This window comes from Piliocolobus tephrosceles, chromosome 8 (assembly GCF_002776525.5).
Source record: "Piliocolobus tephrosceles isolate RC106 chromosome 8, ASM277652v3, whole genome shotgun sequence".
In the NCBI taxonomy this organism is placed as follows: domain Eukaryota; kingdom Metazoa; phylum Chordata; class Mammalia; order Primates; family Cercopithecidae; genus Piliocolobus; species Piliocolobus tephrosceles.
The window spans coordinates 56,415,217-56,430,137 of NC_045441.1; the positions used below are offsets into that span (position 1 = coordinate 56,415,217).

The 14,921-nt window shown below is 35.5% G+C and overlaps 1 protein-coding gene across 3 annotated transcripts in view; it reads right to left on the reverse strand.

The window, feature by feature from the left end:
- Positions 1 to 580: 580 nt before the first annotated feature.
- The window catches only part of MPP6 (membrane palmitoylated protein 6), a 104,395-nt gene continuing 90,054 nt past the window's right edge, over positions 581 to 14,921 (reverse strand). For 2 of the 3 annotated variants that reach the window (XM_023225936.1, XM_023225937.2), the window contains exons 11-13: positions 9,171 to 9,373; positions 7,981 to 8,109; positions 584 to 1,025 (exon numbers count right to left, since the gene is read on the reverse strand). In XM_023225936.1, the coding sequence (XP_023081704.1) occupies positions 849 to 1,025; positions 7,981 to 8,109; positions 9,171 to 9,373 (509 nt within the window). In that variant the 3' untranslated portion in view covers positions 584 to 848. Of the gene's footprint in view, positions 1,026 to 7,980; positions 8,110 to 9,170; positions 9,374 to 14,921 lie in introns of all 3 variants that reach the window. The other variant, XM_023225938.1, reaches the window with a different exon arrangement.

Below are 14,921 nucleotides of genomic sequence, written 5' to 3' on the forward strand. Positions count from 1 at the left end.
AATTTTACATGTGAAAATAAGCTTTCTTCAAGTGTCATTTTGCTGTAAGGTTTTATAGGATAAGGCACTCTCTCAGTCTGCATGACCTTGCTTCCAGCCTCAGAGCTTACTGTGTACACATTAAATTAGTATCATAACATTGCAACAAATAAAAAGAATAACCTCGTAAGAGAGTGCAAGGTATTGCTCTTCAATTTTTCAGTAAAGATAGAAATGAAGAGACAAAACTAAAACAACTGTATAAATTAGAATGGATAGCCATACATCTCTGAAATAATGAAAATACGTAAACTGATCAGACTTTTGATGTCAGATTTAGATGGTAGTAGACTAGCTGTAACACTGACATTAAAATTCTGCTTTTGTAAGAAATTTATAAGAAGGAAGGTCAATAACTGTATTTTCTTCTATTAAGATTAACCCTTCACTATTTCAATACTGAACTAATGATAGCTTTACAAAACTATTTCAAGTAATATTCATTATCACAGTGAAAATATGAGACCAATGTTAAGAGTGAATGATTTGAAAACTCCTTTGATGAAAAAGGCAAGGGTACTAAATCAAAACATATACAAAATGCTTCAACGCATTTCTTTATGTGATATGAATAGAAAGATTATCCATACAAAGTTAGAAAAATTAAGATAAATTATATATTAGTACACCTTCCCAACCACAATTTATATAAAAATTCAGAACAGTGTACTGTTATTTCAATCTACACCATAAAAACGCCCCGACTTGGCAGATGATCTTCTAACTGTGATGTATTTTCTCAGTAGAAGGTTTAATTGTTGCAGTCACTTTTTAAAAGTTTAATTTTCATTGTTAACCTTACGGAATCATCAGTAAACCCAGCTGATTGGAACCCACTGCGGTTCCATTCTCAGTTTCTCTATGGCAGTTTGTAGTTTTTCAAAGGCTTTGTCTAGATTGTCATTTACGATGATCAAATCAAAATAGTGGTTGTACGCTCTCTGAATCCGTGCACTTTCATCCACTGTTTTCTTCAAGTCAGAGTCCTGTTGAAGAGTTTTAAAAGGAAATGTTTGTATTATAATGCCTATTTACTTGCTCAAACTCCAACTAGAAGTGAATATAATAAATAGGTTAGATATATTCCTGGTAATTCTGGTATTAATCCTCAAAGTCTAATCCATATAGTGTTAAAGACAACGCTGCCATCTGTTCATGTCTTATTCTTTCCAACAATACTCATGTTTACATTTATGAGTATTCTGCATCTTCTGTTTGACTGATATTAAGATAAAATTCCTAATTAAAAGACTGCTGACAATAATCTTGGAGTGAATAATACTGCAGTGAATCTACAGTAACAAAAGAATTACTGTAGGTGACTGGTTTCTAGCTCCACTATATCATCCTTTTCAAAAGATTTTTATCTTATGGCCTATGTACATCATGGAACCCAATTTGTAGTGGCTGTTAAGCTCAAAGCCAAATTTGCTACCTTTCTCTAAGATAAGATCAGAGAATCTTAGAACTGTTTTTTGAAGATTAACCTTACATGCTGCCCATCCTCCACCAAAACACATACTCACATACATTTATTTGTGTTTTTGTCCATGCACTGTTCATATTTCATAGAGTAGTTTTAGTCATTGTGGAATGATGTGGGAGTACATAAGCAATGGGTTCCACATAAGTAAAGCTTTTTGTAAGATGGTGTTTTGAATTTCACTATACTTCTATATATTCTACAAATATTTATTGAGTTCCTATTAAGGTGTCTACTATGTTTAAGAATCAGTGGGTATAACAATGAATAACAGAGAGGGTTCCTATCCTTTAGTGGAGGAGATAAAGAAGAAATAAATATTAAAAATTCCAAGTTGTGATAACTACCATGAAAGAAACAAAACAGGCACAAAGAATTTTAAGAGATCTACTTTAGATAAAGTGATTGGAAAGAGACTGAGTAGTAAATGACAGTTAAGCTGAGAACTAAATGAAAATAAGGAGGTCAGCATCCAGGCAGAGGAAACAGCAGGGCAAAACCCAGAGGAAGGAAACGATCCTGGCACGTTCAAGATACTGAAAGAAGACCGGAATGGGTGAAGGGCTCGGGAACCAGGTAGGTCATGGAGGACCCCTATGTGATCGAAAGACCTCTGTGGGCCTCAAGTGAAAATGTGGCATGACATGAGTAGAAGCAGGGAGACTGATGGCAGGAATCCAGGTCAGAGAAAAGGGTTGCCTAGATTATGATGGTGACAGAGGAGATGAAAATGACACGAGACTGGAAATTTATTTTGGTGATAAAATAATCAGGATTAGTTTTTTACATCATCTAGGATTTGAAAAGGGAGGAAAATGAATGAGTCATGAATTGCTCTTAGGTTTCTAACTAAGGTAAATGGGTGGCTGTGGGAGATACAGAGTGGAGGGGTGGGGAGAGCACAATTTCTGGGGGAAACGAAGTGTGCTACTTTGTAATATGGTAAGCTTAAGATGTTTGTGAGACATCCAAGTGGAGATGTAGAGCAGGCTACTGGTTATGCAAATCAGAGCTCTGAGGTCTGAGCTAGCTGTACATAAATCATTAGCATAACAATGGCACGAATATAAATGATGTTGATGGAAGCACCCAACAATGTCATTTGTGTAGAAAGTGTAGAGAGAGAAGTGGATTCACTGCCAGGCCTGAAGGACCCTAATACTTACATTTCAGCTAACACTGAGATTTCTAAATGAGTTTGAAACAACAAAAATACCTCTGATCATAGATATGTAAACAGGCCACAATTCAACTTGAAAGCAATTCTTGCCTATTACAGCCATTAGCAATTTGATTTGTTTAAAAAAAAAAAAAAAACCTGTTAACAATAATGGAGTATGCCATACAGATGGAACAGGAAATAAAGATTCTCTCTCTGGCTACCGAGTGGTCTCCAGAATATAATGATATGGGGAAAATGCAGGTACATTTTGTACATAAGGTACGATTTATGTATAAAATGGGGGGGGGAGGATACACAGGCACACTTGCTTATATTGGAAATTAATATGGTAAAATGGCTAGCAATAATGGTAGCCAATGTGGGTGGGAGGAAACAAACGGAGAGGGCACAGAAAAGCTAGATTTGTTTTAAGATTTATGTTGGAGCAATGAAAATGTTGTACAGAATTACACAACAAAATTTAAATTCAAATAAAAGCCATTCTTAAAAATCAGAAGCAAAATAAAACAAATAAACCTGTGTTCCAAGTTGGTGGTTTAACCACGCCTCAAGGAATAATTTCAGTGGCTTTAAAAGAAGATAATATCTAGTGGGTTGTAAGTGGGAGGTGTACAATGAGAACACATGGACACATGGTGGGAATAACACACACTGGGGCCTGTCAGGGTAGGAGCACAGGGGAGAGAGAGCATCAGGAAGAATAGCCAATGGATGCTGGGCTTAATATGTAGGTGATGGGTTGATCTGTGCAGCCAACCACCATGGCACACGTTCACCTATGTAACAAACCTGCACATCCTGTACGTGTACCCTGGAACTCAAAACAAAAGTTGAAGGAAAAAAAAAAATCTAGTGGGATATATCCTAAGAACAATTAATAAAAGACTGAAACTTAAATATTTTCACTAATCATATTGTTAATACAGATATTACTCAGAAATTACATATGTGCATGTACTTAAATTATATTTATATACATGTAAGAAAAGAAATGATGTTAATATAATCACAAACCAAGGTTTTCAGGATAAGAGGGAAAAAAGGCAAATATAAAGCTAAAGAAGAATAATGTAAAATTTCATTTGAAACTTTCAAATTGAACGAACGATGTATGTTTTCTAAAAACAAAAAATTTATTTCCTACCTCTGGTTACTCAAAAGGTCTAAAAACAATGTCCAACTGAGTTTAATGTATACTCTTACTGTCTGAATTATCTTTAAATGCTATCTCCCACTAAACGAAACAAGGGCTTCTGGATGGCTGGTTCCAGGTCTGGGCCAGGAAATGTAGAATAATCTGGAGCATCTTGTCATATCAGAAAGCAAGGAATTATCAAACACTACTAGAATCGTGTTAAAAAGACTTAGAAGCCAAGTTGAATAGGTTCCTACTAGCTGAAGACACAATAATTTAAACATTAAAAAGAATAACCGACCTAAATACACAGAGAGAAGGTACTTCAAGTGACTTTAAAACATAGTGATCTTCCTGGTCAACAGGGTGAAACCCCATCTCTACTAAAAATACAAAAGTTAGCTGGGTGTGGTGGCACGTGCCTGTAGTCCCAGCTACCCGGGAGGCTGAGGCAGGAGAATCGCTTGAACTCGGGAGGCAGAAGTTGCAGTGAGCCGAGATTGCACCACTGCACTCCAGCCTGGTGACAGAAAAAAACAAAAAAACAAAACCCATAGTGATCTGACTGTATATACTTAGTGGGATATACTCTAAAGACAGAAAGAACTAGGTGGGGAGCTGGGGGGACTGTTCGCAGTAATGATACTAGTGGTGGTTGTGTTGATATACTTATTCCCAGAATGTTGTATTTGTACTGTGGAATAAAGCAAATGAGCAATTATGTGATATTCTAATTCTAACATTTCCAGTGTTTACGAGAACTGGGATATTCAGCATAAGAGAAAGGAATTAGGCATATAAGATAAAATAAGTTAAATAAAAATCCTGTGATCTTGAATTTGATTGGAAAATATCAGAATAAATTCATGATATATTTTCCTTCAAACATACAAACAGAAAAGCATATATGCTAGCACTGTCCACATAAAAAGGTCAGCAAGAAGCAGTGATCAACTCTGTGACAATGGGCACTGTTAGTATTATGGTCTTAAAACACCATTTACCCTAAAAGAAATCAGAGTATCTTGGAAAAATGGCTGGTTCCTGGCCCAGAACAGAAAATGTACAAGATGAGCCTGGAACATTTGTTCTCCCAGATAGCAAGGAAGCTATCCAAGACTATCAGGGTCATGAAAAAAAAAAGGTCTCAAGGGCCAACTAGAATAAGCTCCTACTGGTCAATGATGGGACAATCTTAGCACCAATAAGAATAATCACTGCAACAGAATAAAGCACATCAAATGAGTTTGAACACATGTGCTCAAGAAATTGAAAAAACAAAGCCAATCTCAGCAGGTCACCTGTAACCTCTAGAGGCTCTTGGGGAATAAACTCATTATTCTGAAAGCTGACCTACAAAGGACAGTATCAAAGATGTATCCTGCCTTTCCTGTATCAACTGTACCTCAGAATAATCAACTACTTGATGAGGAAAAGTTCTTTTTAAGAATTCTATTTTATAAACGTAGAAGGAATGACAAACTTAGAATACTACCACTTTGCCATCCCTAAAAAAAATACTTATCCAAGGCAAAGATCAATAAAGTTTGCTAAAACCATTAGGTAAAGAGTTACTGAGGAACTTTATAGATCAGACTAACAACTTCTGACCCCACTGATTAATCTTATGACAAAAAGCCTGACGTATGCCTCATGATGTAATAAAACACGTACCACCTGTGAATTATTCTTGCAAAAACCAACCAACCACCAAACAAAACCCTGATTAACCTGAATCTGTGTCTGACCAACCCTCTAGATCGACCTATCAGTTTACAGGAAATAGAAGGGATAGAGGAATATGATACAATGGGGGCAGAATGGGTAAAATCCAGATTATGGAACATGCTGTAGGATAAATGATCTACTTTTTTTTTTAAACAACTAAAACAATGTGAAAAGAGAGGGGAGGGAGGGTGGTAGTGAGAATTTACAGATTAAAAGGTACTAAAGGGACGTCTGCTTCTAGCCAAGGTGGAATAACAGGCACCAGACTACCTCTCCCACCTAACAATTAATTTATGGACAAAACGTATGAAATAGTTTTTAAGATACTATACATCAAGATATTAAAAACAGATCACAGAAAGATAGAAAACAAATGAAGTGAGTCCTACGATTACTCCAGTTTACTGGCTTGAAAGAATTTATGGGTAGTAGGATAGAGAGAGTGAGCCCAGAGGATCCTACAGCACTCTGAGTTGAAGACAGAGCTGAGCCCAGGGAGACCCAGGTGGCAAGAGTTTGCAGGACGGAACGCTGCGGGGGAAGAGCAGCAGAGACAGACTTTGGAGATATGCAGAAGGTCCTTGTCCAGCATTCAGCTGAGTACCAACCCGCACACAAGTATGACCTGAAGCTGAGAAAGAACCACCAGAAAGGATTAGAGGTACCCAGGGATGGCACCTATTCCCCCTTAGCCAGAATAGAAAACCTCATGACTCACAGGCCGTGGTAGGAGTATCAAATAGGTCTTACCTTATTTGTGGGGGAATAACTGGCCCTAAAATAAGAAATGCTTGGGTCTTACCTAACAAATTTAAAAAGTGAGACCTGAAAAAAACAAACTATTTCCAAATAACTGCATCCTAGAACAAAGCTCACAATGTCTGGCATCCAAAAAAGTTACCAGGATTGCAAAGAAGCAGGAAGATATACCCATAATAAAGAGAAAAATCATTCAATCAAAACCAATCCAGAACTGACTCACATGTTAGAATTTGCAAAGACATTAAACACTTACTATGTTTCATACATTCAGAAAGCAGAGACATGGATCAACTTGAAAAAGAGCAAAGAAAACTACTACTACCTGATTTCATGGCATATAACCAAGTACAGTGGGGGGAAACGGTGAGAGTGGTGGGAGGAAGGGTGCAGGGAGCAGGTTACAAAGGAGCACAGGGAAATGTGTGGAGACGATGGACATGTTCATTATTTTGGTTGTAATGGCTTTCATGAGTACAAATATATGGCCAAATTGATCAAGTGGGACACGTAAGGTATGCACAGCTTACTGTGTATCAATTATACCTCAATTAAGCTGGGAAAAAGATTTAGGTGACAACAAGTAAATTCAATGTGTTGATCTTGTTCGAATACTGATTTGAACAACAACAACAAAAAAACAAACCTTGGAGAAACTACATATAGACTGCATGTAGATGACAGTAAGATACTGCTTATTATTTTTTGTCGTATTAATGGTATGTTTTAAATGTCTTTATCTTTTAGATATAAATATTGAGATATTTATGGATGACATGATATCAAAGATTTGCTTCAAAATAATTCAAGGAGAGGAGGAAGTGGGTAGGGGTCTAATTAAAACAAGACATTGCCATGATTATTGAAGCTAGGCGATGGGCATAAGGGCTCATTTTTCCCCTCTTTTGCATATATTTTTGAATTTCCATAAGTGAAAAAGGAGAGAGGAAAAAAAGGAAAAAACATGTAATAGAAAGTAAACATCAGAACACCTGACTTTACCAATGATAAACCATATAATAAACATGTCTGTTAATGATCTTGGAGCCCAGTCACCCCACTAGTAAAATGAAGGTATTCAATTAATATGCATATTTTAATATTGGTCCATTTCATTTTACAAAGGGGAACTAAATTTTTGATTTAAAATAACGTGTATAATGATTTTCAAGTAAAAGAATACTGTTCCAGATCCTAACTACATCTAATTAATTTTTATTCTGTCACCTTATATAGCATGTTTGTTTCATAGCATAATTAGCTAAGAGTTGGCCAGGCGTGGTGGCTCCCGCCTGTAATCCCAGCACTTTGGGAGGCCAAGGTGGGCAGATCAGGAGTTCAAGGTCAGGAGTTCGAGACCAGTCTGGCCAACATGGGGAAACCCCGTCTCTACTAAAAATACAAAAATTAGCTGGGCCTGGTGGTGCACGCCTGTAATCCCAGCTACTTGGGAGGCTGAGGCAGGAGAATCGCTTGAACCTGGGAGGGTGAGGTTGCAGTGAGCTTAGATCGTGTCAACGCATTCCAGCCTGGACAAGAAGGCAAGACTCTGCCTCAAAAATAAATAAATAAAAATAAATTAGATAAGAGTTAAATAAACATGCTCAAAAGAAAAGGAAAGATTTTAGAAGGAAAATCATATGGTTAGCTCACGGTCAGAAGCTTGGTAGTGATTCCTGCATCCACCACAGCCTTGTGCATGGCACGCAATGTCTCTAGCTCTGGAGCCGCAATAAATACCACATAGGGCATAAATTCTGACGTCCTCAATACTTTCAATGCCTACGTAAAAGAATAATTATAAGCCAATTTATACAATATTAGAACTAGAATTCTGCTACCCTTTAGTATAAATCAAAGGCTGTTTGCACTTGTTCTGTGGAGTAAAGGACATAATTTAATACCTATCTCCGTTTTGTCATTCTCATTCCATATAGTACTTTCTTAAAATACTGATCCATTTATTTTGTTCTAAATTCAGTCTGTTCCTCTTGAAGAAACGAAAGTATAAAACAATGATCAAAAAATCATGAAGAGTGATGTAAACTCTTTTTATGTTAATTGTAGAATTCTGTTAATACCAAAAAAGTAGAAATAACCTCAATGTTGATTTATTGGAGAGTGGTTAAACGAATATATATTCATACTATAAAGTACTATATAGCAATTACAAAGAAAAAAAAGCTCTACAGTAACTAACCATAAAAAGATCTTCAAGAAACAGTACTATTTCATAAAACCCCTGAAAATTCTATGTAGAATTTTTCCATTTTTGTAAAAAGAAACAACAAAAACAGAAAACCCATTACCTTATATATATTTGTATTTAAGGCACAGTGAAATGACCAGAAGAGACATAAGAAACTATTAACAACTCATCTCTGAGGAGGGAGGTGAGGTTGGGCTAAGTGTAGTGGAGCGGGAAGGGGTAGGTGAGAGAGAAACACAGAGTGAGAATAAGAGGTGTGCATGTGTGTCACGTAGGAGGGGGAGTGACTTTAACTTTTTATTCTTTATATTGCAGACTTGAGTTTTAAACTTCACATTTTTTAACATATGCATTTATGCATTACTTGAACAGGTAAATATATACTAAACTTCTACCATAGATCTAATCACACAGTTTCTATTGCTACCCAAGCTGCTGTTGGCTAATTGTTCAGAGATTTATTTAACTAGCTATGTATACATAATAACATTCTCTATCACCCAAAGGTAATGGAGGGAGTCACCTTTCTACCCTGACAAAACGAACAACCCCAACCCAACATTCCCAACATACATGAAAAAAACTCCACAGAAAATAAAATATAAAAAACAGCTTTGGAATCCAAGCAGCTTACTTGTGGGTTGACATCCAGAATGCAAGTCCGTCCAGTCTGGACAACCTCAAGAATAGAATCAATTTTGGTTCCATAGAGATTTCCTTCATATTCCCCATGTTCCAAATACTTTCCAGCTTTAATATCTGCTTCCATCTCAGATCGTGACACAAACTTATATGCCTGGCCATCTTTTTCATCTTCCCTTGGTTTCCGTGAAGTAACTAAATAAAATAGTGTTGAGATTTTTGTACAAAGAAATTGTAGGGCATAAAAAATAGACTAAAATACATAGGGTGGCTTAACATTTTTCCACTTGGTGCAGCAAACTACAGCCTATGACCAAATCTGATCTGCTTCTTTAAGTTTTATTGGACTACAGTCATACTCATTTGTTTATGTATCATACATGGTTTCTTTCCCATTAAAACGGTGGTAGTAATTGTGACAGACTGTATGGACTGCAAAGCCTAAAACTTTACCATGTGGCCCTTTAATAGAAAAAGTTTCTTGATACCTTAGAGGAATATTTTCAGAGGTAGTCCCCTAAACAAAATTCGCATCCAAAAACAGGCTTCTTAAAATCACTTTGAAACTCAAAATTTTACCTAGCAGCAGAGCCTTCAATGATGTTCTTAATTATGGTAAAGTGTTAATAAGTGTGAGGCATGTTGTGAGTGAGTCTTTTCAACTGACGAGCACTCTCCTTCTCCTTAGGAATCCATCACGTCCTTCCTTTCCACATTAACACTTCCTAAGTGTCCCAAAAGGTGAGTAAGCAAAGTTCACCTATTCTTAGTTGTAATACCAATTTTGTAAAGTGCAGTTTTCCCCACAAATTATCTATCCTTTATCTTACCTCAAAACCAACCCTTTCTTTTAGCTTCCTGTTTATTGATACTCCCAAATGTTAATTGTTCTATTTTACACTTCAGTGGTAGAGCTAGCCACCTCATTATTATTATTATGGTCTATTAAACTCCTCTCCTCTGACCCAACATATTATTTCTGGGAAAATGAGATTGAATAGCTCAAGTCAAAATTTAGGAGATCCTTTTGTCTGATATTTTATAGCTTTGAATACTTTCAGAGACATACAATCCTTTGCAAGTTGGTCTGTGCTAGGAACGGTTATTACCACTTTCTAAACTGTTGCAAATGTGTACTCTCTGACAACTTTGTTAACAATAACTTTGAAGAAGAAAAGTAATTTTTGAGTGTGTTATTTCAAGCTTAGCCTTACTCTGGGCTTTGCTGGATCAGAGACAAGAAGTATTCTGTTTCTATTAGCTAAGTAGTTGCAGAATAACTGATGGAATTATTAAGTACACCAAACTAAACTAAGAAAGCAATCCAAATAAAAAGATGACAGTGTTTTGACTAATTCTAGCAAGCATAAGACATAGAAAATTTTTATAAGAACAAAATTAACTTCAAACTCATGCTCAAACATAAGAGTCAAATGAGATCATTATGTATAATAGGACTCCCGTTTTTCCCTTGTTTTCTGGCTCAACCTTGGGAGTGGTCATCTTAGACTAGTGTAAAGAGTGTTTATAAAGTATCTTCAAGAATCTTCAAGATGCTATGATGGCTTCTCATATTTGAAATTGTGTGATCTTTAAGGTTTCTGGAATTAGTCACCAAAGGTGTATAATAAAACTTCAAAGGCAACTTTTAATGCTCCAAATAAATGCATAATAGGACTTGCTTCAACATTGTGAACATTAATTTTAAAAGTAGTTTTTTTTTTTTTTTTTTTTTTTTTGTGAAGTACTACAGTGAAACCATACAAGGGAATGCATTGCTTGAAATAAATACGTATATGTACATGTACTATCCCCACCTCCATGCTGAGGGAATCTTAATTCTTAGAGAAATGTTCTTCAGTTTACAAGTGAACTTTAACTACAATCCTATTCTCTACTAACACTCCAAAAAACAATCTACGTTGTCACATATTTAAACTGCTTTCCATGTCTAGAACAGAGAAATTAGAACACTGTTTGACTACAACTGATTCCTTAGACTTCTATACTGAGCAACTACATAATGTGATTTTTTAGAAGTAATTTTTTATGACAGGCAAAACTATTAATTTTAGCTGCTATTCAAATAATGAAGAAACAATCAACAAAGTAATACTTAATTTGTTAACTAAGCTCAGGATGTCAATGTTAAAGAGAAAACAGGATTCATAACATAGCCTATATCTCCCTAAAATTACAATGTTTTTCTATTTTATTTTAGGATCATTTTGTAATATATAAAGAAAGTTAAATCACCTTAATTTTATAACAGAGAAAATTTTAGAAATTCAAACATATATGGAAAATAAGCAATATACTCCCAAATAACCAATGGATCAAATAAGCAATCACAAGTGAAAGAAAATACTCTGAGAGGAGATGGTGCTGTTGAAGAGCACAGTTACAGATAGAGCTGATCAGGCGCTTCCAGAGTGCCAGTTGTCCAGCAGCATGTTCATTACGTTGAAGATGTATGATGGTTGAACTAAACCCATTCATGCTAAGAAAAGGTTCTGTGGAGGGCTTTAAGCCCTTGATAATTGTCTTAAAAGCTACTGATGGGAAAAAGATCAGCACTGTGATGAGCACTAAAGAGCTGAATCATATGGCTAATTCAAACATATTAAGAGCTAAACGGATGGGCTGAATAACAGGGACAAAATGAATTAAGACTAAGCAGCACAGTGAAGGGCACTACGTTTCTTGCTTTCACCAACCAACGGATGAATTGCTATTTCTTCTTTGGTTTTTACTTTCGGTCACAAAGATGGGTTTCTGTTCTGCCAGAGTAACTGTATTCATGTAAGATTTAGGGTCATTGTGGATGAAAGAAGGGTTGGAACAGAATAGTTGTCATAAGAAGCCAGTTTATTATATTAGATCTGACTAACTGGTCTGTGTTGCATAGTTGTATATTCAGGATTATGGTTTTAAAGTCTCTGTAGCCATCTACAGAGACAAGTATCATTGAACATATATATATATACACACACATATATATCGCCCACTCAAAACAAAAGTATTTTGAGATGAATGAAAACAAAAACGCAGCATACCAAAAACTTTAAGATGCAACTAAGTGCTTAGAGGGAAATCTATAGCTGTGAAAGCCTATGTTAAAAAAGATCTCAAATCAATAATCTAATTTTCTATCTAAAAAAACAGAAAGAGAGTAAAATAAACCCAAAGTACAAGTAAGAAAGAAAATAATAAAGATTATAGCAAAAATTAGAAAGTAGAAAAAATACAGAAAATCAGCAAAGGCAAAATTTGATTGTCTGAAAAGATCAACAAAATTGACAAATCTTTACATAGACTAAGAATAAAACAGGAAAGACTCAAATATCTAAAATCAGAAACGAAAGAAAAAATATTACTATGAACCCTGCAGAAATCCTGAAACTGATTAAAAAAAAAAATCCAGTTGACCTATAACAAGTAAAGAGACTGAATTAATAATCAAAATTTCCCACAAAGTAAAGCCCAGGGTCAAATGGCTTCATGGGTGAATTTCATCAAACATGGAACAAATTATAATTAATCCTTTACATACTCTTCCCAAACAATGAAAGAGGAAAGAATACTTCACAACTCATTCTATAAGTCCTGTATTACCATATCAAAGCTAGACAATGACATCGTAAGAATGAAAACTACAGACCAATATCCCTTATAAATATAGATACAAAAATCCTTACAAATTACAAGCAACCGAATCTAGAAGTATATAAAAAAGACGGCACATCATAACCAAATGGAATTTACCACAAAAAGACAAGGTTGGTTCAATATATAAAAATCAAGGAATGTAATACATCATATCAATAGAAGACAATAAAAAACAAAAATCATATGAACCATCAACAAAGAAAAAGAATTTGGCAAGATCCAGTACCCTTTCTTGGTAAAAAGCCAACAAAGTAGGAACACAAGGGAACTTCTCCAATCTGATGAAAGGCATCTGTGAAAAACCCACAGCTAAAATGGAAAGATGGAATGCTTTCTCCTTTCTCCTTAAGATCATGAACAAGACAAGGATGTTCACTTTTGCCACTTCTATTACACTATTACACATTACACTGCAGGTTCTAGTTGAGGCAATTGGACAAGACAAAGACATAAATAGCACCCAGACTGGAAAGAAACAAGTAAAACGATCTCTATTTGCAAATGACATGATTTTGTATATAGAAAACCCTGAGGAACCCACACAAAAAAAATCATCATTAGAATCAATGAGGTCAGCAAGGCTAAAAGACAAAGCCAACACACAAAAATCAGTTTATTTCTATACACTAGCAAGGAACAATCCAAAAAGGAAATTAAGAAAATACTTTTTGCTATAGAATAAAAAAGAACAAAATACTCAGGAATAAATGTGACAAAAGCATAACATTTGTACAATGAAAACCATAAACAGCATTAAAATGAAGACCTAAATAAATGGAAAGACATCTATGCTCACAGACTGGAAGAATTAATACTGTTAAGATAGCACCTGTAATCCCAGCACTTTGGGAGTCTGAGGCGGGTGGATCACCTGAGGTCAGGAGTTCGAAACCAGCCTGGCCAGCATGGTGAAAGTAAGTCTCTACTAAATATACAAAAAAAATTAGCCAGGCAGGATGGTGGGTGCATGTAATCCCAGATACTCAGGAGGCTGCGGCAGGAGAATGGCTTGAATCCAAGAGGCGGAGGCTGCAGTGAGCCAAGACCACACCACTGCACTCCAGCCTGTGCGACAGAGCAAGACTCTATCTCAAACAAAACAAAACAAAACAAAACAAAACAAAACAAGATGGCAGTAGTCCTCAAGTCAACTTACTGACATTTCTATACAAATTATAAGATAAACTTCCATTTGCTGCAGTAAAGGTAGCTAGAATTCAATATAATCCCTCTTAAAATTCTAGCTACCTTTTCTGCAGAAACTAGAAGCTTATCTTATAATTTATATAGAAATGTCAGGAACTCAGAAGAGCCAAAACAAACTTCAAAAGAAAGAACAAGTTGGGAAGGTTCACAATTCCTGGTTTTGAAATTTAATACAAATACACAGTAACTGAGACAATGTGGGACTGGCATACGGACAGACATCTAGGTTAATGGAATAGAACTGAGGGTTTATAAATCCATCTTCACATTTATAGTCAATTTTCAAAAAGGGTGGCAAGACAATTCATTGGAGGAAAGAACTACTCTTTTTGACAAATTGTGCTGTGACAACTGGAAAAGTGCAAGCAAAAGAATAAAGTTGAATCCCTTCCTCACACTCAACACAAAAATGAAGACAAAATGGATCATATAATCTGCATATAAGAGTTAGTAGTATAAACTCTTAAATACAGGAGTAAAATTTTGTGGCCTCAGGTTAGGGAAAGCCTTGATATGGTATCATATTTGGTAAGATATGAAAAGCATGATGAGCAATAAAAGATATACAAAATTGGATTTCATCAAAATGAAAAACTTTTGTATATCAAAGGACATCATCAAAAACATGAGAAGTCACCAAAGAATGAGAGAAAATATTCATATGTGCAAATCATATATCTAATAAGGAACTTGTATCCAGAATATAATATGACCTCCTCTTACAGCTTAAGAAAAAGACAAATAACCTAACTGAAAAATGGGCAACCAGTTTAAACAGACATTCCTCCAAAGAAAATGCATAAATGGCAAATATGTACATGAAAAGTTGTTTGACATTATCAGCCATTAAGGAAATGCAAATGAGAAC